Source organism: Gobius niger (assembly GCF_951799975.1).
Source record: "Gobius niger genome assembly, chromosome: 10".
Lineage (NCBI taxonomy): Eukaryota > Metazoa > Chordata > Actinopteri > Gobiiformes > Gobiidae > Gobius > Gobius niger.
The window spans coordinates 2,923,799-2,950,569 of NC_136861.1; the positions used below are offsets into that span (position 1 = coordinate 2,923,799).

General features: G+C 36.7%; 1 protein-coding gene across 1 annotated transcript in view; it reads right to left on the reverse strand.

Moving 5' to 3' along the window:
- Positions 1–26,771, reverse strand: part of LOC306969153 (scavenger receptor cysteine-rich type 1 protein M160-like) — a gene marked incomplete at both ends in the record, with an annotated part of 136,075 nt that overhangs the window by 41,903 nt on the left and 67,401 nt on the right. The window contains 2 exons of the mRNA XM_079564753.1: positions 21,099–21,261; positions 25,093–25,214. Coding sequence (XP_079420879.1) covers positions 21,099–21,261; positions 25,093–25,214 — 285 coding nt within the window. The remainder of the gene's footprint in view (positions 1–21,098; positions 21,262–25,092; positions 25,215–26,771) is intronic.

Here is a 26,771-nt window from a genome sequence, read left to right on the forward strand (position 1 = left end):
ACTATATACTGACTATGTACTAACTATGTACTGACTATATACTGACTATATACTGACTATGTACTGACTATATACTGACTATGTACTAACTATGTACTGACTATATACTGACTATGTACTGACTATGTACTGACTATATACTGACTATGTACTGACTATATACTGACTATATACTGACTATGTACTGACTATATACTGACTATATACTGACTATGTACTGACTATGTACTGACTATGTACTGACTATGTACTGACTATGTACTGACTATGTACTGACTATGTACTGACTATATACTGACTATGTACTGACTATGTACTGACTATGTACTGACTATATACTGACTATGTACTGGCTATGTACTGACTATGTACTGACTATATACTGACTATGTACTGACTATGTACTGACTATCTATGTACTGACTATGTACTGACTATGTACTGACTATGTACTAACTATGTACTGACTATATACTGACTATATACTGACTATGTACTGACTATATACTGACTATGTACTAACTATGTACTGACTATATACTGACTATGTACTGACTATGTACTGACTATATACTGACTATGTACTGACTATATACTGACTATGTACTGACTATATACTGACTATATACTGACTATGTACTGACTATGTACTGACTATATACTGACTATATACTGACTATGTACTGACTATGTACTGACTATGTACTGACTATATACTGACTATGTACTGACTATGTACTGACTATGTACTGACTATATACTGACTATGTACTGACTATATACAGACTATATAGTGACTATGTACTGACTATGTACTGACTATATACTGACTATGTACTGACTATATACAGACTATATAGTGACTATGTACTGACTATATACTGACTATATACAGACTATATAGTGACTATGTACTGACTATATACGGACTATATACTGACTATATACTGACTATATAGTGACTATATACTGACTATGTACTGACTATATACAGACTATATAGTGACTATGTACTGACTATATACTGACTATATACAGACTATATAGTGACTATGTACTGACTATATACGGACTATATACTGACTATATACTGAATATATAGTGACTATATACTGACTATGTACTGACTATGTACTGACTATATACTGACTATGTACTGACTATGTACTGACTATGTACTGACTATATACTGACTATATACTGACTATATACTGACTATATACAGACTATGTACTGACTATGTACTGACTATATACTGACTATATACTGACTATGCACTGACTATATACTGACTATATACTGACTATGTACTGACTATGTACTGACTATGTACTGACTATATACTGACTATGTACTGACTATGTACTGACTATGTACTGACTATGTACTGACTATATACTGACTATGTACTGACTATGTACTGACTATATACTGACTATATACTGACTATGTACTGACTATGTACTGACTATGTACTGACTATGTACTGACTATGTACTGACTATATACTGACTATGTACTGACTATGTACTGACTATGTACTGACTATACACTGACTATGTACTGACTATATACTGACTATGTACTGACTATGTACTGACTATGTACTGACTATACACTGACTATGTACTGACTATACACTGACTATGTACTGACTATGTACTGACTATGTACTGACTATGTACTGACTATGTACTGACTATGTACTGACTATGTACTGACTATGTACTGACTATGTACTGACTATATACTGACTATGTACTGACTATGTACTGACTATATACTGACTATGTACTGACTATGTACTGACTATATACTGACTATATACTGACTATGTACTGACTATGTACTGACTATGTACTGACTATGTACTGACTATGTACTGACTATATACTGACTATGTACTGACTATATACTGACTATGTACTGACTATGTACTGACTATGTACTGACTATGTACTGACTATGTACTGACTATATACTGACTATATACTGACTATGTACTGACTATGTACTGACTATATATTGACTATATACTGACTATATACTGACTATATACTGACTATGTACTGACTATGTACTGACTATATACTGACTATGTACTGACTATGTACTGACTATATACTGACAGTCAGTACATAGTCAGTATATAGTAAGTATATAGTAAGTACATAGTCAGTATATAGTAAGTATATAGTCAGTATATAGTCAGTATATAGTAAGTATATAGTATGTATATGGGGATAGTGTGGACATTCGGACACAGCCTGAGAGGAGGGTGACTGATGATGGCAGTGTTTCAGACTGACCTGAACAGTTGAGCTGGGTGGCTCGGGTCGACTGATCTTTGTAAGTCATGAAACAGTCGATCAGGTCAGAGTTGTAGCAGTCATGAGAGAAAGAAACTGCTGATCTGACTGGAACTGTTGTAAACCCCAGACTCACAACGGAGCCACAGTCCAGCTCAGAACACATTCTGTTTCCAAACCACAAATGAGTGTAGTACGGGACAGCCACTTCTGCCCAATCCTGCCCCGGCAACTGCACCTGCAGCCGCCCCTGACACCGACTGCTCCCATCGACCAACCTCAGAAACGGCTCTGAAACAACAGGCAGTGGCACAGTGGTTAGAGTCAGTGACACAGTGGTTAGTGTCAGTGACACAGTGGTTAGAGTCAGTGACACAGTGGTTAGAGTCAGTGACACAGTGGTTAGAGTCAGTGACACAGTGGTTAGAGTCAGTGACACAGTGGTTAGAGTCAGTGACACAGTGGTTAGAGTCAGTGACACAGTGGTTAGAGTCAGTGACACAGTGGTTAGAGTCAGTGACACAGTGGTTAGTGTCAGTGACACAGTGGTTAGAGTCAGTGGCACAGTGGTTAGTGTCAGTGGCACAGTGGTTAGAGTCAGTGACACAGTGGTTAGAGTCAGTGGCACAGTGGTTAGTGTCAGTGACACAGTGGTTAATGTCAGTGACACAGTGGTTAGTGTCAGTGGCACAGTGGTTAGAGTCAGTGACACAGTGGTTAGGGTCAGTGGCACAGTGGTTAGAGTCAGTGGCACAGTGGTTAGAGTCAGTGACACAGTGGTTAGAGTCAGTGACACAGTGGTTAGAGTCAGTGACACAGTGGTTAGAGTCAGTGACACAGTGGTTAGAGTCAGTGGCACAGTGGTTAGAGTCAGTGACACAGTGGTTAGAGTCAGTGACACAGTGGTTAGAGTCAGTGACACAGTGGTTAGAGTCAGTGGCACAGTGGTTAGTGTCAGTGGCACAGTGGTTAGAGTCAGTGACACAGTGGTTAGAGTCAGTGGCACAGTGGTTAGAGTCAGTGACACAGTGGTTAGAGTCAGTGGCACAGTGGTTAGAGTCAGTGACACAGTGGTTAGAGTCAGTGGCACAGTGGTTAGAGTCAGTGGCACAGTGGTTAGAGTCAGTGACACAGTGGTTAGAGTCAGTGGCACAGTGGTTAGAGTCAGTGGCACAGTGGTTAGAGTCAGTGACACAGTGGTTAGAGTCAGTGGCACAGTGGTTAGAGTCAGTGGCACAGTGGTTAGAGTCAGTGGCACAGTGGTTAGAGTCAGTGACACAGTGGTTAGAGTCAGTGACACAGTGGTTAGAGTCAGTGGCACAGTGGTTAGAGTCAGTGGCACAGTGGTTAGAGTCAGTGACACAGTGGTTAGAGTCAGTGGCACAGTGGTTAGAGTCAGTGACACAGTGGTTAGAGTCAGTGACACAGTGGTTAGAGTCAGTGGCACAGTGGTTAGAGTCAGTGGCACAGTGGTTAGAGTCAGTGACACAGTGGTTAGAGTCAGTGGCACAGTGGTTAGAGTCAGTGGCACAGTGGTTAGAGTCAGTGACACAGTGGTTAGAGTCAGTGGCACAGTGGTTAGAGTCAGTGGCACAGTGGTTAGAGTCAGTGGCACAGTGGTTAGAGTCAGTGGCACAGTGGTTAGAGTCAGTGGCACAGTGGTTAGAGTCAGTGGCACAGTGGTTAGAGTCAGTGACACAGTGGTTAGTGTCAGTGACACAGTGGTTAGAGTCAGTGGCACAGTGGTTAGAGTCAGTGACACAGTGGTTAGAGTCAGTGACACAGTGGTTAGTGTCAGTGACACAGTGGTTAGAGTCAGTGACACAGTGGTTAGAGTCAGTGGCACAGTGGTTAGAGTCAGTGACACAGTGGTTAGTGTCAGTGGCACAGTGGTTAGAGTCAGTGACACAGTGGTTAGAGTCAGTGGCACAGTGGTTAGAGTCAGTGACACAGTGGTTAGAGTCAGTGACACAGTGGTTAGAGTCAGTGACACAGTGGTTAGAGTCAGTGACACAGTGGTTAGAGTCAGTGACACAGTGGTTAGTGTCAGTGACACAGTGGTTAGAGTCAGTGACACAGTGGTTAGTGTCAGTGACACAGTGGTTAGAGTCAGTGACACAGTGGTTAGAGTCAGTGACACAGTGGTTAGAGTCAGTGACACAGTGGTTAGAGTCAGTGACACAGTGGTTAGAGTCAGTGACACAGTGGTTAGAGTCAGTGACACAGTGGTTAGAGTCAGTGACACAGTGGTTAGTGTCAGTGGCACAGTGGTTAGAGTCAGTGACACAGTGGTTAGAGTCAGTGACACAGTGGTTAGAGTCAGTGGCGCAGTGGTTAGTGTGTGCTGTATTTACCTGGTGACTTTTCCTTCTCAGCCGCGGCTCCTGAAACAGAAGAGTCGTGTCACAAAATGGCTGCTGTTGGTCACATGACACAGAGCCGTTTAAAAATGGCCGACTTGATCAGTTAGAAGAAGCAGAAGTTTGATCCTAACGTGTGCAGACAGTTAGAGAGTCGTCTGGTCCGGGAGACTTTAAGAATAAACCTGACCTGAAACCTTAATATGTTTCTTGAATCAACAATTAGTTTTGCATCAGTTTATGGAAAACACAAACATTTTTGGTCTAAAACAGCTTCAGCTTTGACTGAAATTCACCACATATTTTTTCTAAAACGTTTCCATTTTGTCCAATTAAAGATATGCAGGTTTTTATTTTTTTAGTTTGAGGCATTAAAATGTAGTATTTTTGCAGTAAAATGGCATTAAATTGGACTTAAACCCTGAGCCTGCACAATGTCCTATAGCCGTTAGCATTAGCATTAGCCAACAAACATGGCAAATTATGAACGATCCAGATGTTTTCAGCTGTTCAACCATCGACCGCACTGAGGTCAAAGTTAGAAATGATGAAAGAACGTGCAGATCTTGGCAGAGTTTCCTCATGTTGGAGGAAACATCAGCCGATCTGAGCGGATCCACCACCTGGACTTTGTCAACGGCAAAGAAACACTTGAAAAACAAATATTTGGGGGATGAAGTAGAACTTTAAGCATGTAACATTTTGTCCTCAAACGTCGGGGCCTCAGACCCGGATCCGGACCTGATTCTTAAAGATGTTCATTTGAACGCAGGTTTTTCTACATTGCAACAAGCGCTTCATATTAGATTTACATTTCAAAAAGTTCCATTTTAAATAATAATTATTAAGACATTAAAATCATATAAAAATAAATAAATAAAAGCATGAAAGCAATGATTCTATAACCGCTGATGCTTCTGTAACAGAGTTAAAGTATTTGTATTGCACTGGTGTCGTGGTGGGCAGCGCCCTCTTGTGGTGACGAAGTGAACTCGGCGCCATTTTGACTGAAGGGCCGAGGTCTGGAATGTTCAGGTGTCTGTGAAAGTCATGTATCATTTGTATGAGTGTGGGATGTGACCGTTTGTAGTTTTATCATTTTATAATTATAATAATGATAATGATTTGATTTGAAAACATGTAGAAACGTTAAGGAAATGTTAAGTTTCAATAACGAGCTGCGACTCGCTGGCCGGTGTCCAGGTCCAAGGCTGACCCTGCACAATAAACAAGCCCCGTCCTGAAGAACTCCGCCCTCTGACCGACGCTCTGCCCACGCCACACGACACACAACACACACGCCACACAACACACAACACACACACCACACACAACACACACGCCACACACAACACACACGCCACACAACACACACGCCACACACAAGCCACACAACACACACGCCACACAACACAACACACACACAACACACACAACACACACGCCACACAACACACAACACACACGCCACACAACACACAACACACACGCCACACACAACACACACGCCACACAACACAACACACACACCACACAACCCAACACACACGCCACACAACACAAAACAACACAAAACAACACAGAGTCATATTCTGTTTGACAGTATCTGATCACTTTTACCAAAATGTTGCTTCCCTGGTTGTTTTGTTTTGATCTAGAACTCATGAGCTGCAGTGAAATGTGTAATCTTTGCTTGTAGTATTTGGTTTTAAAGCTTTGAATCCTGTGACGTTGACCACAGTGAGTCCATGTGTTACTAAAGCACTCACCGCGGCTGCAGAGGGACCAGGCCATGATGAGGACGAGGAGAGACATGCTTCAAAGGCTGAGCTTCCTGTTCCACACGTCCTGAAGCTCGTCTGTGCTGTTTGTGTTTGTGTTGAGCTGAAGTGGAGGCTCAGGGTTAGAAATCAGGAACTTGAACCCAAACGCTCGCTGAGTCAACAGGGCTTTGTCAAACTGTGTTAACCCCTTAACTCCCGCCTGGACCGAGCACGTTCTCTCCAGTTTGGCTTTACCCCAATCCAAAAGCTTCTGGAAAAAAGGTGTGAAGATAGCGACAAAACTGAGACGAAAACAATGATGGAAATGTGACAAAAAACTGAGAAAACATTGAAGAAAAAATGACCAAAAAAAAGATAAAAATATGACTTTTTTTTTTTTTTTAAATTGACAAAAAAATTACAAAAAATGTTTAAAAAATGACAAAAAATGACAAAAAAGTGACAAAAATGAGTTGAATACCCAACAAGAAAATGATGGGAAAAAATGTGATGACGTGAGGAAAAAGATCCTCCGGGTTCAGGCGGGAGTTCAGAGGTTAAAGTTGATCTTTCATGGATCTGCACGTGAAACATCAGATCTACATCAGATCCATGACGTCTACATTGCGGTTGTATATCGCTGTAGACGTGTTGTATATCGCTGTAGACGTGTTGTATATCGCTGTAGACGTGTTGTATATCGCTGTAGACGTGTTGTATATCGCTGTAGACGTGTTGTATATCGCTGTAGACGTGTTGTATATCGCTGTAGACATGTACATGCATTTAAGACTTTGGTGTCTGATGTAAAGATGTTTTTTTTGTCCGTTTGTTTTTGATTGCTTGGTGCTGTTTTGCACAGGTTTCCATGCTGGATGGCGAGCTAACTCGAGCCTACGGAGAAAAGCCCAAAAGACTGAAGCATCTGCTGCTGGTGCGATAGGGGGCGCTGCAGCCGCTCCCCCACACACACAGCTCCATTGCTCAAGCGTCCCATACGGACACGGTTCCTATGAACTCTGGACTCTGCTTTAATGGTTTAATTCCAACCCCATGAACTCTGATACTGAATGTGTCAACCCACTATGTGCACTGTGTAAATATGTTGAAATACTGTAAAAACAAATACACAACAATTAAGAACTGCAACACTGTGTCCACTTCCATTGAGCACCTCATTTTCCTCCGAGCCGAACCTTGTCTTCTGAATAACCTCACCTATCATCACATCATACCTGAGTACTATTCTCTAACTGCAGCATCATACCTGAGTACTATTCTCTAACTGCAGTATCATACCTGAGTACTATTCTCTAACTGCAGTATCATACCTGAGTACTATTCTCTAACTGCAGTATCATACCTGAGTACTATTCTAACTGCAGCATCATACCTGAGTACTATTCTCTAACTGCAGCATCATACCTGAGTACTATTCTCTAACTGCAGCATCATACCTGAGTACTATTCTCTAACTGCAGTATCATACCTGAGTACTATTCTCTAACTGCAGCATCATACCTGAGTACTATTCTCTAACTGCAGCATCATACCTGAGTACTATTCTCTAACTGCAGCATCATACCTGAGTACTATTCTCTAACTGCAGTATCATACCTGAGTACTATTCTCTAACTGCAGCATCATACCTGAGTACTATTCTCTAACTGCAGTATCATACCTGAGTACTATTCTCTAACTGCAGTATCATACCTGAGTACTATTCTCTAACTGCAGCATCATACCTGAGTACTATTCTCTAACTGCAGCATCATACCTGAGTACTATTCTCTAACTGCAGTATCATACCTGAGTACTATTCTCCAACTGCAGCATCATACCTGAGTACTATTCTCTAACTGCAGCATCATACCTGAGTACTATTCTAACTGCAGCATCATACCTGAGTACTATTCTCTAACTGCAGTATCATACCTGAGTACTATTCTCTAACTGCAGCATCATACCTGAGTACTATTCTCTAACTGCAGTATCATACCTGAGTACTATTCTAACTGCAGCATCATACCTGAGTACTATTCTAACTGCAGCATCATACCTGAGTACTATTCTCTAACTGCAGTATCATACCTGAGTACTATTCTAACTGCAGCATCATACCTGAGTACTATTCTCTAACTGCAGCATCATACCTGAGTACTATTCTCTAACTGCAGCATCATACCTGAGTACTATTCTCTAACTGCAGCATCATACCTGAGTACTATTCTAACTGCAGCATCATACCTGAGTACTATTCTAACTGCAGTATCATACCTGAGTACTATTCTCTAACTGCAGCATCATACCTGAGTACTATTCTAACTGCAGCATCATACCTGAGTACTATTCTCTAATTGCAGCATCATACCTGAGTACTATTCTCTAACTTTTTTGTGATTTTTTGTGATTTTTGTGATTTTTTTGTGATTTTTTGTGATTTTTTGTCCATTTTGTCAATTTTTTGTCATTTTTTAGTCCATTTTTTGTGATTTTTTGTCTTTTTTTGTCATTTTTTGTCAAAGTTTTTTCACTTTTTTGTCACATCTTCATTGTTTTCGTCTCAGTTTTGTTGCTATTTTCACACCTTTCTTCCAGAAGCTTTTGGATTGTCCAGTCAAAAGACTTTCCGCCAGAAAAATACTGTTTGTTTTTGTAGCTACACTTTAATAAGAAACTTTGGGATTTGGGTAAAGCCAAACTGAAAAGCCACTACATTTCTACAAACTGAACGACAGTGAACCTTTGGATCCTTGGACGTCCTCATTAGAATCATTGACGGATTATTTGATCGTTTGTGTCAAAAGTTGGGCACATTTTCCCCTAAATAAGAATCGATTTTGGATTTAAGATAAAGTTCATAATTGTAATTTTAATAAATGTAATTTCAAGTTAAAGTTAAAGTTTAAGTTTAATGGTTTTGTAAAGCCCAATATCACAACAGAAGTCGCCTCACGGCTTCACCGAACATTAAGGCAATAAAACAGAGCAATAATGGAATGGATGGAAATTAGCCTTGAGCTAAATCCGGCATATTTACAGCACTAGTTGTCTGTTCATTAATATGCACTGTCCAATTCAAATACATTAAGTTTAAGTTTAAGTTTGCTGCCGACGCTCATTGGACATTATATTTGCCTGGATTCACCTGAACTTTAAATTGTCATATTTATTGCTGTTTTATTGCCTTAATGTTCGGTGCAGCCGTGAGGGCGACTTCTGTTGTAATATTGGGCTTTACAAAACCATTAAATTTTAACTTAAATAAATGAAATGAAATGAAAGCTACATTTAATACGTGGATTAACAATAGTAACAGAGAGAGCTAAAGTTCTAACTTGCTCATAACGAGCGTCAACACAGAAAACACTCACCGGAAGTGACGTGCTGAACCGAAAACTACGTGACCTCCCCCACACTACGTGACCCGACTCCGTGTGACTGCCTTCGACTCGGCGCTGGTGCAGTGTGAGCTGACCCTGAGCTGACCTTAAAGCTCCGTTGGATCAGGAAGTGGAGTCTTTTTTTTGTGTCTTTTTTTGTCCATTTTTTGTGATTTTTTGTGATTTTTTTGTGATTTTTTGTGATTTTTTGTGATTTTTTGGTGGTTTTTTTTGTCTTTTTTTGTCTTTTTTGTGATTTTTTGTGATTTTTTGTCTTTTTTTGTCTTTTTTTGTCTTTTTTGTGATTTTTTGTAATTTTTTGTCTTTTTTTGTCTTTTTTTGTCCATTTTTTGTGATTTTTTGTGATTTTTTTGTCTTTTTTTGTCCATTTTTTGTGATTTTTTTGTGTTTTTTTGTCTTTTTTTGTCTTTTTTAGTGATTTTTTGTGATTTTTTGTCTTTTTTTGTGTTTTTTGTGATTTTTTGTAATTTTTTGTCTTTTTTTTGTCTTTTTTTGGTCTTTTTTGTCAATTTTTTTTGGTCAATTTTTTTTGATTTTTTGGTCATTTTTTGGTCATTTTTTTGTCCATTTCTCCAAAGCTTCCTGAGCTGACCTTAAAGCTCCGTTGGACCAGGAAGTGGAGTCTTTTTTGTGTGTCTTTTTTTGTCAATTTTTTGTGATTTTTTTGTGATTTTTTTGTGATTTTTTTGTTTTGTTTTTTAGTCTTTTTAATGATTTTTTGTAATTTTGTGTCTTTTTTTTGTCTTTTTTTGTCTTTTTTGTGATTTTTTGTAATTTTTTGTCTTTTTTTGTCAATTTTTTCTGAATTTTTGTGATTTTTTTGTCTTTTTTTGTCCATTTTTTGTGATTTTTTGTGGTTTTTTGTCTTTTTTTGTCTTTTTTAGTGATTTTTTGTGATTTTTTGTGATTTTTTTGTCTTTTTTTTGTGTGTCTTTTTTTGTCCATTTTTTGTGATTTTTTTTGATTTTTTATGATTTTTTTGTGTTTTTTTTTTTTTTTGTCTTTTTAGTGATTTTTTGTAATTTTTTGTCTTTTTTTGTCTTTTTTTGTGTTTTATAGTGATTTTTTGTGATTTTTTGTGATTTTTTTGTCTTTTTTTGTGTGTCTTTTTTTGTCCATTTTTTGTGATTTTTTTTTATTTTTTATGATTTTTTTGTGTTTTTTTTTTTTTTTGTCTTTTTAGTGATTTTTAGTAATTTTTTGTCTTTTTTTGTCTTTTTTTGTGTTTTTTGTGATTTTTTGTAATTTTTTGTCTTTTTTTGTCTTTTTTTGTCTTTTTTTGTCTTTTTTTGTCTTTTTTTGTCTTTTTTTGTCTTTTTTGGTCTTTTTTTGGTCTTTTTTGTCAATTTGTTTTTGTCAATTTTTTGTGATTTTTTGTCATTTTTTGGTCATTTTTTGGTCATATTTTTGTCCATTTCTCCAAAGCTTCCTGAGCTGACCTTAAAGCTCCGTTGGACCAGGAAGTGGAGTCTTTTTTGTGTGTCTTTTTTTGTCAATTTTTTGTGATTTTTTGTGATTTTTTTGTGATTTTTTTGTGATTTATTTGTGATTTTTTAGTGATTTTTTGTGATTTTTTGTGATTTTCTGTATTTTTTTGTCTTTTTTTGTCCATTTTTTGTGATTTTTTTGTGATTTTTTGTGATTTTTTTGTGATTTTTTGTGATTTTTTTGTGATTTTTTAATAATTTTTTTGTGATTTTTTTGTGATTTTTTTTAGCCTTTTTTGTGATTTTTTGTAATTTTTAGTAATTTTTTGTCTTTTTTTGTTTGTTTTTTGTCTTTTTTGTGATTTTTTGTAATTTTCTGTAATTTTTTGTCTTTTTTTGTCTTTTTTTTTGTCTTTTTTGTCAATACATTTTTTGGTCATTTTTTGGTCATTTTTTTGTCCATTTCTCCAAAGCTTCCTGAGCTGACCTTAAAGCTCCGTTGGACCAGGAAGTGGAGCGATGACATCACCACTTTACGAACGTATGTGATGCAAGAACAGGTTGGCGATGATGTCACAAAAAACAAAAAATAAACGGTAACAATGGCAACTGTTTTCATGCGTAGATTTGTTTATTTGAAAAACGAATATCTGACATTTCTGATACGCGTGAACACATCTGGTTCAAGACGACGTCAGAGCGTTCGTTCTTCTTCTACTTCTTCAGGGCGGGCTCTGCGTCTCCCGGCTCTCCGTGTCCTGTCACGCCCCCTGGTGGCCTGGAACGACAGCACATAAAACACTTTAAACAGGATCACGCTCACATCGGAGAGAGAGGAGAGGACGAAGGACCCGGACTGAGCAAGGCTGTGGGAACCCAGGGTGCTGAGGGCGCTACAGCACCCCCTGGTGGATCGTCTATGCATTACAAGCAATATTAACCCCTTAACTCCCGCCTGAACCGAGAGCGTTTTCTCCAGTTCAGCTTTACCCAAATCCTGTCGGTCAGTGTAGCGCCTCATAGCTAAGACCTACAAAGCTCATCTAGATGGATCTTTTTCCTCAGATTTTCTAAATTTTTGGAAATTTATTGTCATCTTTTTTGGTCATTATTTGTCTTTTTTGTGTCTTTTTTTTTGTCTTTTTTTGTCAATTTTTTGTGATATTTGTTGTCATTTTTTTGTGATTTTTTTGTGATTTTTTGTGATTTTTTGTGATTTTTTTGTGATTTTTTTGTGATTTTTTTGTGATTTTTTTGTCTTTTTTGTCCATTTTTAGGTGATTTTTAGGTGATTTTTAGGTGATTTTTAGGTGATTATTTGGTGATTTTCTGTATTTTTTCATTTTTCATGTCATTTTTTTTGTCTTTTTTTATCTTTTTTGTCCATTTTTTGTGATTTTTTTGTGATTTTTTTGTGATTTGTTGTTTTTTTTTGTTATTTTTTGTATTTTTCTTTTTTTTTTGTGATTTTTTTTTGCCTTTTTTGTGATATTTTTTTATTTTGTGTTTTTTTGTGAATTTTTTGTGAATTTTTTGTAATTTTTTGTAATTTTTTGTCTTTTTTTTGTCTTTTTTTGTCTTTTTTGTCTTTTTTTGTGATATTTTTGTGATTTTTTTGTGATTTGTTGTGATTTTTTGTCATTTTTTGTCTTTTTTGTCCATTTTTAGTGATTTTTTGGTGATTTTTTTAGTCTTTTGTCTTTTTTTGTCTTGTCTTTTTGTGTAATTTTTTTTGTGATTTTTTGTGATTTTTTTGTGATTTTTTTGTGATTTTTTAGTGATTTTTAGTGATTTTTTTGTCTTTTTTTGTGTGTCTTTTTTTGTCCATTTTTTGTGATTTTTTTTGATTTTTTATGATTTTTTTGTGTTTTTTTTTTTTTTGTCTTTTTAGTGATATTTTTGTAATTTTGTGTCTTTTTTTTGTCTTTTTTTGTGTTTTTTGTGATTTTTTGTAATTTTTTGTCTTTTTTTGTCTTTTTTTGTCTTTTTTTGTCTTTTTTGGTCTTTTTTTGGTCTTTTTTGTCAATTTGTTTTTGTCAATTTTTTGTGATTTTTTGTCATTTTTTTGTCATTTTTTGGTCATATTTTTGTCCATTTCTCCAAAGCTTCCTGAGCTGACCTTAAAGCTCCGTTGGACCAGGAAGTGGAGTCTTTTTTGTGTGTCTTTTTTTGTCAATTTTTTGTGATTTTTTTGTGATTTTTTTGTGATTTTTTTGTGATTTTTTGTCATTTTTTGTGATTTTTTGTGATTTTTTGTCTTTTTTTGTCTTTTTTTGTCCATTTTTTGTGATTTGTTTGTGATTTTTTGTGATTTTTTAGTGATTTTTAGTGATTTTTTGTGATTTTTTTTGTCTTTTTTGTCTTTTTTTGTCTTTTTTTGTGATTTTTTGTGATTTTTTTGTGATTTTCTGTATTTTTTTGTCTTTTTTTGTCCATTTTTTGTGATTTTTTTGTGATTTTTCGTGATTTTTTAGTGATTTTTTTATAATTTTTTTGTGATTTTTTTGTGATTTTTTTAGCCTTTTTTGTGATTTTTTGTAATTTTTAGTAATTTTTTGTCTTTTTTTGTTTGTTTTTTGTCTTTTTTGTGATTTTTTGTAATTTTCTGTAATTTTTTGTCTTTTTTTGTCTTTTTTTTGTCTTTTTTGTCAATACATTTTTTTGATTTTTTGTGATTTTTTTGTAATTTTTTTGTCTTTTTTTGTCATTTTTTGGTCATTTTTTGGTCATTTTTTTGTCCATTTCTCCAAAGCTTCCTGAGCTGACCTTAAAGCTCCGTTGGACCAGGAAGTGGAGCGATGACATCACCACTTTACGAACGTATGTGATGCAAGAACAGGTTGGCGATGATGTCACAAAAAACAAAAAATAAACGGTAACAATGGCAACTGTTTTCATGCGTAGATTTGTTTATTTGAAAAACGAATATCTGACATTTCTGATACGCGTGAACACATCTGGTTCAAGACGACGTCAGAGCGTTCGTTCTTCTTCTACTTCTTCAGGGCGGGCTCTGCGTCTCCCGGCTCTCCGTGTCCTGTCACGCCCCCTGGTGGCCTGGAACGACAGCACATAAAACACTTTAAACAGGATCACGCTCACATCGGAGAGAGAGGAGAGGACGAAGGACCCGGACGGAGCAAGGCTGTGGGAACCCAGGGTGCTGAGGGCGCTACAGCACCCCCTGGTGGATCGTCTATGCATTACAAGCAATATTAACCCCTTAACTCCCGCCTGAACCGAGAGCGTTTTCTCCAGTTCAGCTTTACCCAAATCCTGTCGGTCAGTGTAGCGCCTCATAGCTAAGACCTACAAAGCTCATCTAGATGGATCTTTTTCCTCAGATTTTCTAAATTTTTGGAAATTTATTGTCATCTTTTTTGGTCATTATTTGTCTTTTTTGTGTCTTTTTTTTTGTCTTTTTTTGTCAATTTTTTGTGATATTTGTTGTCATTTTTTTGTGATTTTTTTGTGATTTTTTGTGATTTTTTTGTGATTTTTTTGTGATTTTTTTGTGATTTTTTTGTCTTTTTTGTCCATTTTTAGGTGATTTTTAGGTGATTTTTAGGTGATTTTTAGGTGATTTTTAGGTGATTATTTGGTGATTTTCTGTATTTTTTCATTTTTCATGTCATTTTTTTTGTCTTTTTTTATCTTTTTTGTCCATTTTTTGTGATTTTTTTGTGATTTTTTTGTGATTTGTTGTTTTTTTTTGTTATTTTTTGTATTTTTCTTTTTTTTTTGTGATTTTTTTTTGCCTTTTTTGTGATATTTTTTTATTTTGTGTTTTTTTGTGAATTTTTTGTGAATTTTTTGTAATTTTTTGTAATTTTTTGTCTTTTTTTGTCTTTTTTTGTCTTTTTTGTCTTTTTTTGTGATATTTTTGTGATTTTTTTGTGATTTGTTGTGATTTTTTTGTCATTTTTTGTCTTTTTTGTCCATTTTTAGTGATTTTTTGGTGATTTTTTTAGTCTTTTGTCTTTTTTTGTCTTGTCTTTTTGTGTAATTTTTTTTGTGATTTTTTGTGATTTTTTTGTGATTTTTTTGTGATTTTTTAGTGATTTTTTAGTGATTTTTAGTGATTTTTTTTGATTTTTTTGTCTTTTTTTTGTGTGTCTTTTTTTGTCCATTTTTTGTGATTTTTTTTGATTTTTTATGATTTTTTTGTGTTTTTTTTTTTTTTTTGTCTTTTTAGTGATTTTTTTGTAATTTTTTGTCTTTTTTTGTCTTTTTTTGTGTTTTTTGTGATTTTTTGTAATTTTTTGTCTTTTTTTGTCTTTTTTTGTCTTTTTTTTGTCTTTTTTGGTCTTTTTTTGGTCTTTTTTGTCAATTTGTTTTTGTCAATTTTTTGTGATTTTTTGTCATTTTTTGGTCATTTTTTGGTCATATTTTTGTCCATTTCTCCAAAGCTTCCTGAGCTGACCTTAAAGCTCCGTTGGACCAGGAAGTGGAGTCTTTTTTGTGTGTCTTTTTTTGTCAATTTTTTGTGATTTTTTTGTGATTTTTTTGTGATTTTTTTGTGATTTTTTGTCATTTTTTGTGATTTTTTGTCATTTTTTGTGATTTTTTGTCTTTTTTTGTCTTTTTTTGTCCATTTTTTGTGATTTGTTTGTGATTTTTTGTGATTTTTTAGTGATTTTTTGTGATTTTTTGTGATTTTTTTGTCTTTTTTGTCTTTTTTTGTCTTTTTTTGTGATTTTTTGTGATTTTTTTGTGATTTTCTGTATTTTTTTGTCTTTTTTTGTCCATTTTTTGTGATTTTTTTGTGATTTTTTGTGATTTTTTAGTGATTTTTTTATAATTTTTTTGTGATTTTTTTTGTGATTTTTTTAGCCTTTCTTGTGATTTTTTGTAATTTTTAGTAATTTTTTGTCTTTTTTTGTTTGTTTTTTGTCTTTTTTGTGATTTTTTGTAATTTTCTGTAATTTTTTGTCTTTTTTTGTCTTTTTTTTGTCTTTTTTGTCAATACATTTTTTGTGATTTTTTGTGATTTTTTTGTAATTTTTTTGTCTTTTTTTGTCATTTTTTGGTCATTTTTTGGTCATTTTTTTGTCCATTTCTCCAAAGCTTCCTGAGCTGACCTTAAAGCTCCGTTGGACCAGGAAGTGGAGCGATGACATCACCACTTTACGAACGTATGTGATGCAAGAACAGGTTGGCGATGATGTCACAAAAAACAAAAAATAAACGGTAACAATGGCAACTGTTTTCATGCGTAGATTTGTTTATTTGAAAAACGAATATCTGACATTTCTGATACGCGTGAACACATCTGGTTCAAGACGACGTCAGAGCGTTCGTTCTTCTTCTACTTCTTCAGGGCGGGCTCTGCGTCTCCCGGCTCTCCGTGTCCTGTCACGCCCCCTGGTGGCCTGGAACGACAGCACATAAAACACTTTAAACAGGATCACGCTCACATCGGAGAGAGAGGAGAGGACGAAGGACCCGGACTGAGCAAGGCTGTGGGAACCCAGGGTGCTGAGGGCGCTACAGCACCCCCTGGTGGATCGTCTATGCATTACAAGCAATATTAACCCCTTAACTCCCGCCTGAACCGAGAGCGTTTTCTCCAGTTCAGCTTTACCCAAATCCTGTCGGTCAGTGTAGCGCCTCATAGCTAAGACCTACAAAGCTCATCTAGATGGATCTTTTTCCTCAGATTTTCTAAATTTTTGGAAATTTATTGTCATCTTTTTTGGTCATTATTTGTCTTTTTTGTGTCTTTTTTTTTGTCTTTTTTTGTCAATTTTTTGTGATATTTGTTGTCATTTTTTTGTGATTTTTTTGTGATTTTTTGTGATTTTTTGTGATTTTTTTGTGATTTTTTTGTGATTTTTTTGTGATTTTTTTGTCTTTTTTGTCCATTTTTAGGTGATTTTTAGGTGATTTTTAGGTGATTTTTAGGTGATTATTTGGTGATTTTCTGTATTTTTTCATTTTTCATGTCATTTTTTTTGTCTTTTTTTATCTTTTTTGTCCATTTTTTGTGATTTTTTTGTGATTTTTTTGTGATTTGTTGTTTTTTTTTGTTATTTTTTGTATTTTTCTTTTTTTTTTGTGATATTTTTTTGCCTTTTTTGTGATATTTTTTTATTTTGTGTTTTTTTGTGAATTTTTTGTGAATTTTTTGTAATTTTTTGTAATTTTTTGTCTTTTTTTTGTCTTTTTTTGTCTTTTTTGTCTTTTTTTGTGATATTTTTGTGATTTTTTTGTGATTTGTTGTGATTTTTTGTCATTTTTTGTCTTTTTTGTCCATTTTTAGTGATTTTTTGGTGATTTTTTTAGTCTTTTGTCTTTTTTTGTCTTGTCTTTTTGTGTAATTTTTTTTGTGATTTTTTGTGATTTTTTTGTGATTTTTTTGTGATTTTTTTGTGATTTTTTAGTGATTTTTAGTGATTTTTTTTTATTTTTTTGTCTTTTTTTTGTGTGTCTTTTTTTGTCCATTTTTTGTGATTTTTTTTGATTTTTTTGTGTTTTTTTTTTTTTGTCTTTTTAGTGATATTTTTGTAATTTTTTGTCTTTTTTTTGTCTTTTTTTGTGTTTTTTGTGATTTTTTGTAATTTTTTGTCTTTTTTTGTCTTTTTTTGTCTTTTTTTGTCTTTTTTGGTCTTTTTTTGGTCTTTTTTGTCAATTTGTTTTTGTCAATTTTTTGTGATTTTTTGTCATTTTTTGGTCATTTTTTGGTCATATTTTTGTCCATTTCTCCAAAGCTTCCTGAGCTGACCTTAAAGCTCCGTTGGACCAGGAAGTGGAGTCTTTTTTGTGTGTCTTTTTTTGTCAATTTTTTGTGATTTTTTTGTGATTTTTTTGTGATTTTTTGTGATTTTTTGTGATTTTTTGTGATTTTTTGTCTTTTTTTGTCTTTTTTTGTCCATTTTTTGTGATTTGTTTGTGATTTTTTGTGATTTTTTAGTGATTTTTAGTGATTTTTAGTGATTTTTTTTGTCTTTTTTGTCTTTTTTTGTCTTTTTTTGTGATTTTTTGTGATTTTTTTGTGATTTTCTGTATTTTTTTGTCTTTTTTTGTCCATTTTTTGTGATTTTTTTGTGATTTTTCGTGATTTTTTAGTGATTTTTTTATAATTGTTTTGTGATTTTTTTGTGATTTTTTTAGCCTTTTTTTGTGATTTTTTGTAATTTTTAGTAATTTTTTGTCTTTTTTTGTTTGTTTTTTGTCTTTTTTGTGATTTTTTGTAATTTTCTGTAATTTTTTGTCTTTTTTTGTCTTTTTTTTGTCTTTTTTGTCAATACATTTTTTGTGATTTTTTGTGATTTTTTTGTAATTTTTTTGTCTTTTTTGGTCATTTTTTGGTCATTTTTTGGTCATTTTTTTGTCCATTTCTCCAAAGCTTCCTGAGCTGACCTTAAAGCTCCGTTGGACCAGGAAGTGGAGCGATGACATCACCACTTTACGAACGTATGTGATGCAAGAACAGGTTGGCGATGATGTCACAAAAAACAAAAAATAAACGGTAACAATGGCAACTGTTTTCATGCGTAGATTTGTTTATTTGAAAAACGAATATCTGACATTTCTGATACGCGTGAACACATCTGGTTCAAGACGACGTCAGAGCGTTCGTTCTTCTTCTACTTCTTCAGGGCGGGCTCTGCGTCTCCCGGCTCTCCGTGTCCTGTCACGCCCCCTGGTGGCCTGGAACGACAGCACATAAAACACTTTAAACAGGATCACGCTCACATCGGAGAGAGAGGAGAGGACGAAGGACCCGGACTGAGCAAGGCTGTGGGAACCCAGGGTGCTGAGGGCGCTACAGCACCCCCTGGTGGATCGTCTATGCATTACAAGCAATATTAACCCCTTAACTCCCGCCTGAACCGAGAGCGTTTTCTCCAGTTCAGCTTTACCCAAATCCTGTCGGTCAGTGTAGCGCCTCATAGCTAAGACCTACAAAGCTCATCTAGATGGATCTTTTTCCTCAGATTTTCTAAATTTTTGGAAATTTATTGTCATCTTTTTTGGTCATTATTTGTCTTTTTTGTGTCTTTTTTTTGTCTTTTTTGTCAATTTTTTGTGATATTTGTTGTCATTTTTTTGTGATTTTTTTGTGATTTTTTGTGATTTTTTGTGATTTTTTGTGATTTTTTTGTGATTTTTTTGTGATTTTTTTGTCTTTTTTGTCCATTTTTAGGTGATTTTTAGGTGATTTTTAGGTGATTATTTGGTGATTTTCTGTATTTTTTCATTTTTCATGTCATTTTTTTTGTCTTTTTTTTATCTTTTTTGTCCATTTTTTGTGATTTTTTTGTGTTTTTTTTGTGATTTGTTGTTTTTTTTTGTTATTTTTTGTATTTTTCTTTTTTTTTGTGATATTTTTTTGCCTTTTTTGTGATATTTTTGTTTTGTGTTTTTTTGTGAATTTTTTGTAATTTTTTTGTAATTTTTTGTAATTTTTTGTCTTTTTTTGTCTTTTTTTTGTCTTTTTTTGTCTTTTTTTGTCTTTTTTTGTCTTTTTTTGTGATATTTTTGTGATTTTTTTGTGATTTGTTGTGATTTTTTTGTCATTTTTTGTCTTTTTTGTCCATTTTTTGTGATTTTTTTGTGATTTTTTTAGTCTTTTGTCTTTTTTTGTCTTGTCTTTTTGTGTAATTTTTTTTTTGATTTTTTGTGATTTTTTTGTGATTTTTTTGTGATTTTTTTGTGATTTTTTTGTGATTTTTTTGTGATTTTTTGTGATTTTTTGGTGGTTTTTTAGTGATTTGTTGTGATTTTTTGTGTTTTTTTAGTGATTTTTTTGATGATTTTTTTGAGATTTTTTTGTGTTTTTTTTGTGATGTGTTGTGATTTTTTTTGTCATTTTTTGTGATTTTTTGTGATTTTTTTGTGATTTTTTTGTGATTTTTTTGATGATTTTTTTGTGATTTTTTTGTGATTTCTTTGTGTTTTTTTAGTGATTTGTTGTGATTTTTTGTCATTTTTTGTCATTTTTTTATTTTTTGTGAATTTTTTTGCGTTTTTTTGTCATTTTTAGTGATTTTTTAGTGATTTTTTGTGTCTTTTTTTGTCTTTTTTTGTCACATTTTTGTCTTTTTTTGTCTTTTTTGTCTTTTTTTGTCTTTTTTTGTCACATTTTTGTCTTTTTTTGTCATTTTTTGTTAATGTTTTGTCACTTTTTTTCACATTTCCTTCCTTGTTTTCGTCTCAGTTTTGTTGGTATTTTCTCACCTTTTTTCCAGAAGCTTTTGGATTGGGGTAAAGCCAAACTGGAGAAAATGCTCTCGGTTCAGGTGGGAGTTAAGTGACGACGCTGTGGCTGTTCTTCTGTACATTCATTAAGCCTGTTCTTCTGGATACCATGTTCACATGTTGTATGTATATTTCACTGAAGGCTGAGCTGAATTCATGAAACTAAACTGGTCTAATCGGTCCAGTCTCTGTGGTGGAGCTTGAGCAACTGTTGGAGCAAAGTCTGATTTCTGAGCAGCTCTGGGGAAGAAGAGATTCAGATTTAAAGGCAGTACCTGAACAAATAATGAAGTGGCTGGAAACGCCTGAGCCGGTGCCGTCCATGACACAGTCTCTCACCCCAGCGTTGGCCCTCACACAGTCAGTGTCGACGCTCCACACGTTCCTGCTTCTCCTTTCTAGAGCAATAGCCCGGCCACAGTCCAGGATCCCACACAAGACGGACGCCGCCTTTATCTCCCAGCGTTGGCCATAGCCGCCATCGGGCCACACTGGTCCCCACTGTCCTTTGTGCAACACCTCCAGCGTCCCCTCACAGCGACTGGCCCCTCCCACCAGCCTCACCGGCTCTGGACACAAACACAGGTGAGCCCCGCCCCCTACAGACCCCGCCCCTGGCCCGCCCCTTTACCTGCACAGGTGAGGTTGAGAGTGGGGCAGGTCTCTGGGCCGGTCCTGGTCCGGTTACAGTCCCTCAGCTTAGACTCGTGGCCCTCACAGTGGAACGTCTGCCCCAGAGGAGAGAGCGCCCCCTGGAGGAGAGGAGCCCCACAGCCCAGCTCCCTGCACAGCACCTCTGCCCCGCGACGGTCCAAGGCCCCCTCACAGACCCCGGCCCAGGACTGGTCCTGGATCTGCAGAGATCCTGAACACTGGCTCCGCCCCCCGACCAGCCGCGCAGAGTCTGTGCATGAAGATGAGGTTAGTTTCTTTAACTTCAGAACTGTTTGAATAAGCTGTTGTGTGTTAGCATATTAGCATGTGTGTTAGCATACTAGCTTGTGTGTTAGCATACTAGCATGTGTGTTAGCATACTAGCATTGTGTTAGCATATTAGCTTGTGTGTTAGCATATTAGCTTGTGTGTTAGCATATTAGCTTGTGTGTTAGCATACTAGCATATGTGTTAGCATACTAGCTTGTGTGTTAGCATACTAGCATGTGTGTTAGCATATTAGCTTGTGTGTTAGCATATTAGCATGTTTGTTAGCATATTAGCTTGTGTGTTAGCATATTAGCTTGTGTGTTAGCATACTAGCATATGTGTTAGCATACTAGCTTGTGTGTTAGTATACTAGCATGTGTGTTAGCATATTAGCTTGTGTGTTAGCATATTAGCATTAGTGTTAGCATATTAGCTTGTGTGTTAGCATACTAGCTTGTGTGTTAGCATATTAGCATGTGTGTTAGCATATTAGCTTGTGTGTTAGCATATTTGCATGTGTGTTACCATATTAGCTTGTGTGTTAGCATACTAGCATGTGTGTTAGCATATTAGCTTGTGTGTTAGCATACTAGCTTGTGTGTTAGCATATTAGCATGTGTGTTAGCATATTAGCTTGTTTGTTAGCATATTAGCTTGTGTGTTAGCATATTAGCATGTGTGCTGGCATATTAGCTTGTGCGTTAGCATATTAGCTTGTGTGTTAGCATATTAGCATGTTTGTTAGCATATTAGCTTGTGTGTTAGAATATTAGCTTGTGTGTTAGCATACTAGCATTTGTGTTAGCATATTAGCATGTTTGTTAGCATATTAGCTTGTGTGTTAGCATATTAGCTTGTGTGTTAGCATATATGCATGTGTGTTAGCATATTAGCTTGTGTGTTAGCATATTAGCTTGTGTGTTAGCATATTAGCTTGTGTATTAGCATATTAGCTTGTGCTTTAGCATATTAGCTTGTGTGTTATCATATTAGCTTGTGTGTTAGCATATATGCATGTGTGTTAGCATATTAGCTTGTGTGTTAGCATATTAGCATGTGTGTTAGCATATTAGCATGTGTGTTAGCATACTAGCTTGTGTGTTAGCATACTAGAATGTGTGTTAGCATATTAGCTTGTGTGTTAGCATATTAGCATGTTTGTTAGCATATTAGCTTGTGTGTTAGCATATTAGCATATGTGTTAGCATACTAGCTTGTGTGTTAGTATACTAGCATGTGTGTTAGCATATTAGCTTGTGTGTTAGCATATTAGCATGTGTGTTAGCATACTAGCTTGTGTTTTAGCATATTAGCTTGTGTGTTAGCATACTAGCTTGTGTGTTAGCATATTAGCGTGTGTGTTAGCATATTAGCTTGTGTGTTAGCATATTTGCATGTGTGTTACCATATTAGCTTGTGTGTTAGCATACTAGCATGTGTGTTAGCATATTAGCTTGTGTGTTAGCATACTAGCTTGTGTGTTAGCATAATAGCATGTGTGTTAGCATATTAGCTTGTTTGTTAGCATATTAGCTTGTGTGTTAGCATATTAGCATGTGTGCTGGCATATTAGCTTGTGCGCTAGCATATTAGCTTGTGTGTTAGCATATTAGCATGTTTGATAGCATATTAGCTTGTGTGTTAGAATATTAGCTTGTGTGTTAGCATACTAGCATTTGTGTTAGCATATTAGCATGTTTGTTAGCATATTAGCTTGTGTGTTAGCATATTAGCTTGTCTGTTAGCATATATGCATGTGTGTTAGCATATTAGCTTGTGAATTAGCATATTAGCTTGTGCTTTAGCATATTAGCTTGTGTGTTATCATAATAGCTTGTGTGTTAGCATATTAGCTTGTGTGTTAGCATACCAGCTTGTGTGTTAGCATATTAGCATGTGTGTTAGCATATTAGCTTGTTTGTTAGCATATTAGCTTGTGTGTTAGCATATTAGCATGTGTGCTGGCATATTAGCTTGTGCATTAGCATATTAGCTTGTGTGTTAGCATATTAGCATGTTTGTTAGCATATTAGCTTGTGTGTTAGAATATTAGCTTGTGTGTTAGCATACTAGCATTTGTGTTAGCATATTAGCATGTTTGTTAGCATATTAGCTTGTGTGTTAGCATATTAGCTTGTGTTTTAGCATATTAGCTTGTGTGTTAGCATATTAGCTTGTGTATTAGCATATTAGCTTGTGCTTTAGCATATTAGCTTGTGTGTTATCATATTAGCTTGTGTGTTAGCATATTAGCATGTTTGTTAGCATATTAGCTTGTGTGTTAGCATATTAGCTTGTGTGTTAGCATATTAGCATGTTTGTTAGCATATTAGCATGTTTGTTAGCATATTAGCTTGTGTGTTAGCATATTAGCTGGTGTGTTAGCATATATGCATGTGTGTTAGCATATTAGCTTGTGTGTTAGCATATTAGCATGTTTGTTAGCATATTAGCATGTGTGTTAGCATATTAACTTGTGTGTTAGCATATTAGCTTGTGTGTTAGCCATTTATGAAGCTGTGTTGCAGATGTCAACTCCGTATAACTGCATCGTGAAGTAACTTCACTTATTGCCGTTTATTTATATTACGGTAAAGTATGTGCGGAGAGAGGGGGCGGAGTTAACTGAATCGAAGCGTTATGTCTTCCGGGTTTGAAAAATACCTCCAGAAAACACTTATATTTATCACAAAGAGTGAGTGCTCCATAGTGGTAGCGGTACAATATATCATATAAATGCCTGTACTTAACTTTGGAATGGCAAAAATAGCAGGATAAAAGTACTGACCCAAACAGCTACTCGGGTGAAATACTTGAGTAACTGTTGGAGTAAAGTCTGATTATGTGTATGTAAAGTGTATTCCTTTGTTTCTAAAGAATAAACCATGAACTTTAGCCAAAAGGAAAGTAAAGTTAGCTACAAAAAGACTAAGATTAAGTTAAGTATTAACTAAATAAAGATTAAGTAAGTCAAAGTAACTGAGTACCCCCCGCCTCGGCCAATGGGAGCAGAGGATTATCTGTGTTAGTTCTGCACGCTCTGTGTCCTCCTCTAGGGGGCAGCACCACATTCAATGAACGGACACTGAGCAGCTCTGGAGAAGAAGAGATGCAGATTTAAATGTGCAGTACCTGAACACGTCACCCGGATGCTGCGGGAGACACTTTTGTAAAAGTGGCCGATACAGCGTCTGACGGCCCCGTCCTTCACACAGCTCGGGGTCACCAACCAGGCTGGTCCAGGACGGCCCCAATCAGCCTCAGAGGTGTAAAATACAGGGCCACAGTCCAGGTACCGACACACGGCGGCCGCAAGATTCGGGTCCCCCATAAATTCGACGGACATCTGAAGACGAACGGGAAGGCCGTCGTGGTCATGGGGGTCAGAGGTTATCATTCGTCCCCACTGCCCTTCGTGCTTCACCTCCACCGCCCCATCACAGCGACTGGCCCGTCCCACCAGCCTCAGCGGCTCTGGACACAAACACAGGTGAGCCCCGCCCCCTTATAGACCCCGCCTCTGGCCCCGCCCCTTTACCTGCACAGGTGAGGTTGAGAGTGGGGCAGGTCTCTGGGCCGGTCCTGGTCCGGTTACAGTCCATCAGCTTAGACTCGTGGCCCTCACAGTGGAACGTCTGCCCCAGAGGAGAGAGCGCCCCCTGGAGGAGAGGAGCCCCACAGCCCAGCTCCCCGCAAACCACCTCTGCCCCGCGACGGTCCAAGGCCCCCTCACAGACCCCGGCCCAGGACTGGCCCGAGGACTGGTCCTGGATCTGCAGAGATCCTGAACACAGGCTCCGCCCCCCGACCAGCCGCGCCGAGTCTGTGTATGAAGATGAGGTCACAGTGTGAGCCGCTCTGCAGGAAGTCTCTCCTTTATGGACAAAAGTCACTCATGTTTCCTACAGTTTCAGAGTCTCTGATGTGGGTCAGAGCGTCGCCACAGTGGCACAGTGGTTAGAGTCAGTGACACAGTGGTTAGAGTCAGTGACACAGTGGTTAGAGTCAGTGGCACAGTGGTTAGAGTCAGTGGCACAGTGGTTAGAGTCAGTGACACAGTGGTTAGAGTCAGTGGCACAGTGGTTAATGTCAGTGACACAGTGGTTAGAGTCAGTGGCACAGTGGTTAGAGTCAGTGACACAGTGGTTAATGTCAGTGGCACAGTGGTTAGAGTCAGTGACACAGTGGTTAGAGTCAGTGACACAGTGGTTAGAGTCAGTGGCACAGTGGTTAGAGTCAGTGGCACAGTGGTTAGAGTCAGTGGCACAGTGGTTAGAGTCAGTGACACAGTGGTTAGAGTCAGTGGCACAGTGGTTAATGTCAGTGACACAGTGGTTAGAGTCAGTGACACAGTGGTTAGAGTCAGTGGCACAGTGGTTAGAGTCAGTGGCACAGTGGTTAGAGTCAGTGACACAGTGGTTAGAGTCAGTGACACAGTGGTTAGAGTCAGTGGCACAGTGGTTAGAGTCAGTGGCACAGTGGTTAGAGTCAGTGACACAGTGGTTAGAGTCAGTGGAACAGTGGTTAGAGTCAGTGGCACAGTGGTTAGAGTCAGTGGCACAGTGGTTAGAGTCAGTGACACAGTGGTTAATGTCAGTGGCACAGTGGTTAGAGTCAGTGACACAGTGGTTAGAGTCAGTGGCACAGTGGTTAGAGTCAGTGGCACAGTGGTTAATGTCAGTGACACAGTGGTTAGAGTCAGTGACACAGTGGTTAGAGTCAGTGGCACAGTGGTTAGAGTCAGTGGCACAGTGGTTAGAGTCAGTGACACAGTGGTTAGAGTCAGTGGCACAGTGGTTAGAGTCAGTGACACAGTGGTTAGAGTCAGTGGCACAGTGGTTAGAGTCAGTGGCACAGTGGTTAGAGTCAGTGACACAGTGGTTAATGTCAGTGGCACAGTGGTTAGAGTCAGTGACACAGTGGTTAGAGTCAGTGACACAGTGGTTAGAGTCAGTGACACAGTGGTTAGAGTCAGTGACACAGTGGTTAGAGTCAGTGACACAGTGGTTAGAGTCAGTGACACAGTGGTTAGTGTCAGTGACACAGTGGTTAGAGTCAGTGACACAGTGGTTAGAGTCAGTGACACAGTGGTTAGAGTCAGTGACACAGTGGTTAATGTCAGTGGCACAGTGGTTAGAGTCAGTGACACAGTGGTTAATGTCAGTGACACAGTGGTTAGAGTCAGTGACACAGTGGTTAGAGTCAGTGACACAGTGGTTAGTGTCAGTGACACAGTGGTTAATGTCAGTGGCACAGTGGTTAGAGTCAGTGACACAGTGGTTAATGTCAGTGACACAGTGGTTAGAGTCAGTGACACAGTGGTTAGAGTCAGTGGCACAGTGGTTAGAGTCAGTGACACAGTGGTTAGAGTCAGTGACAC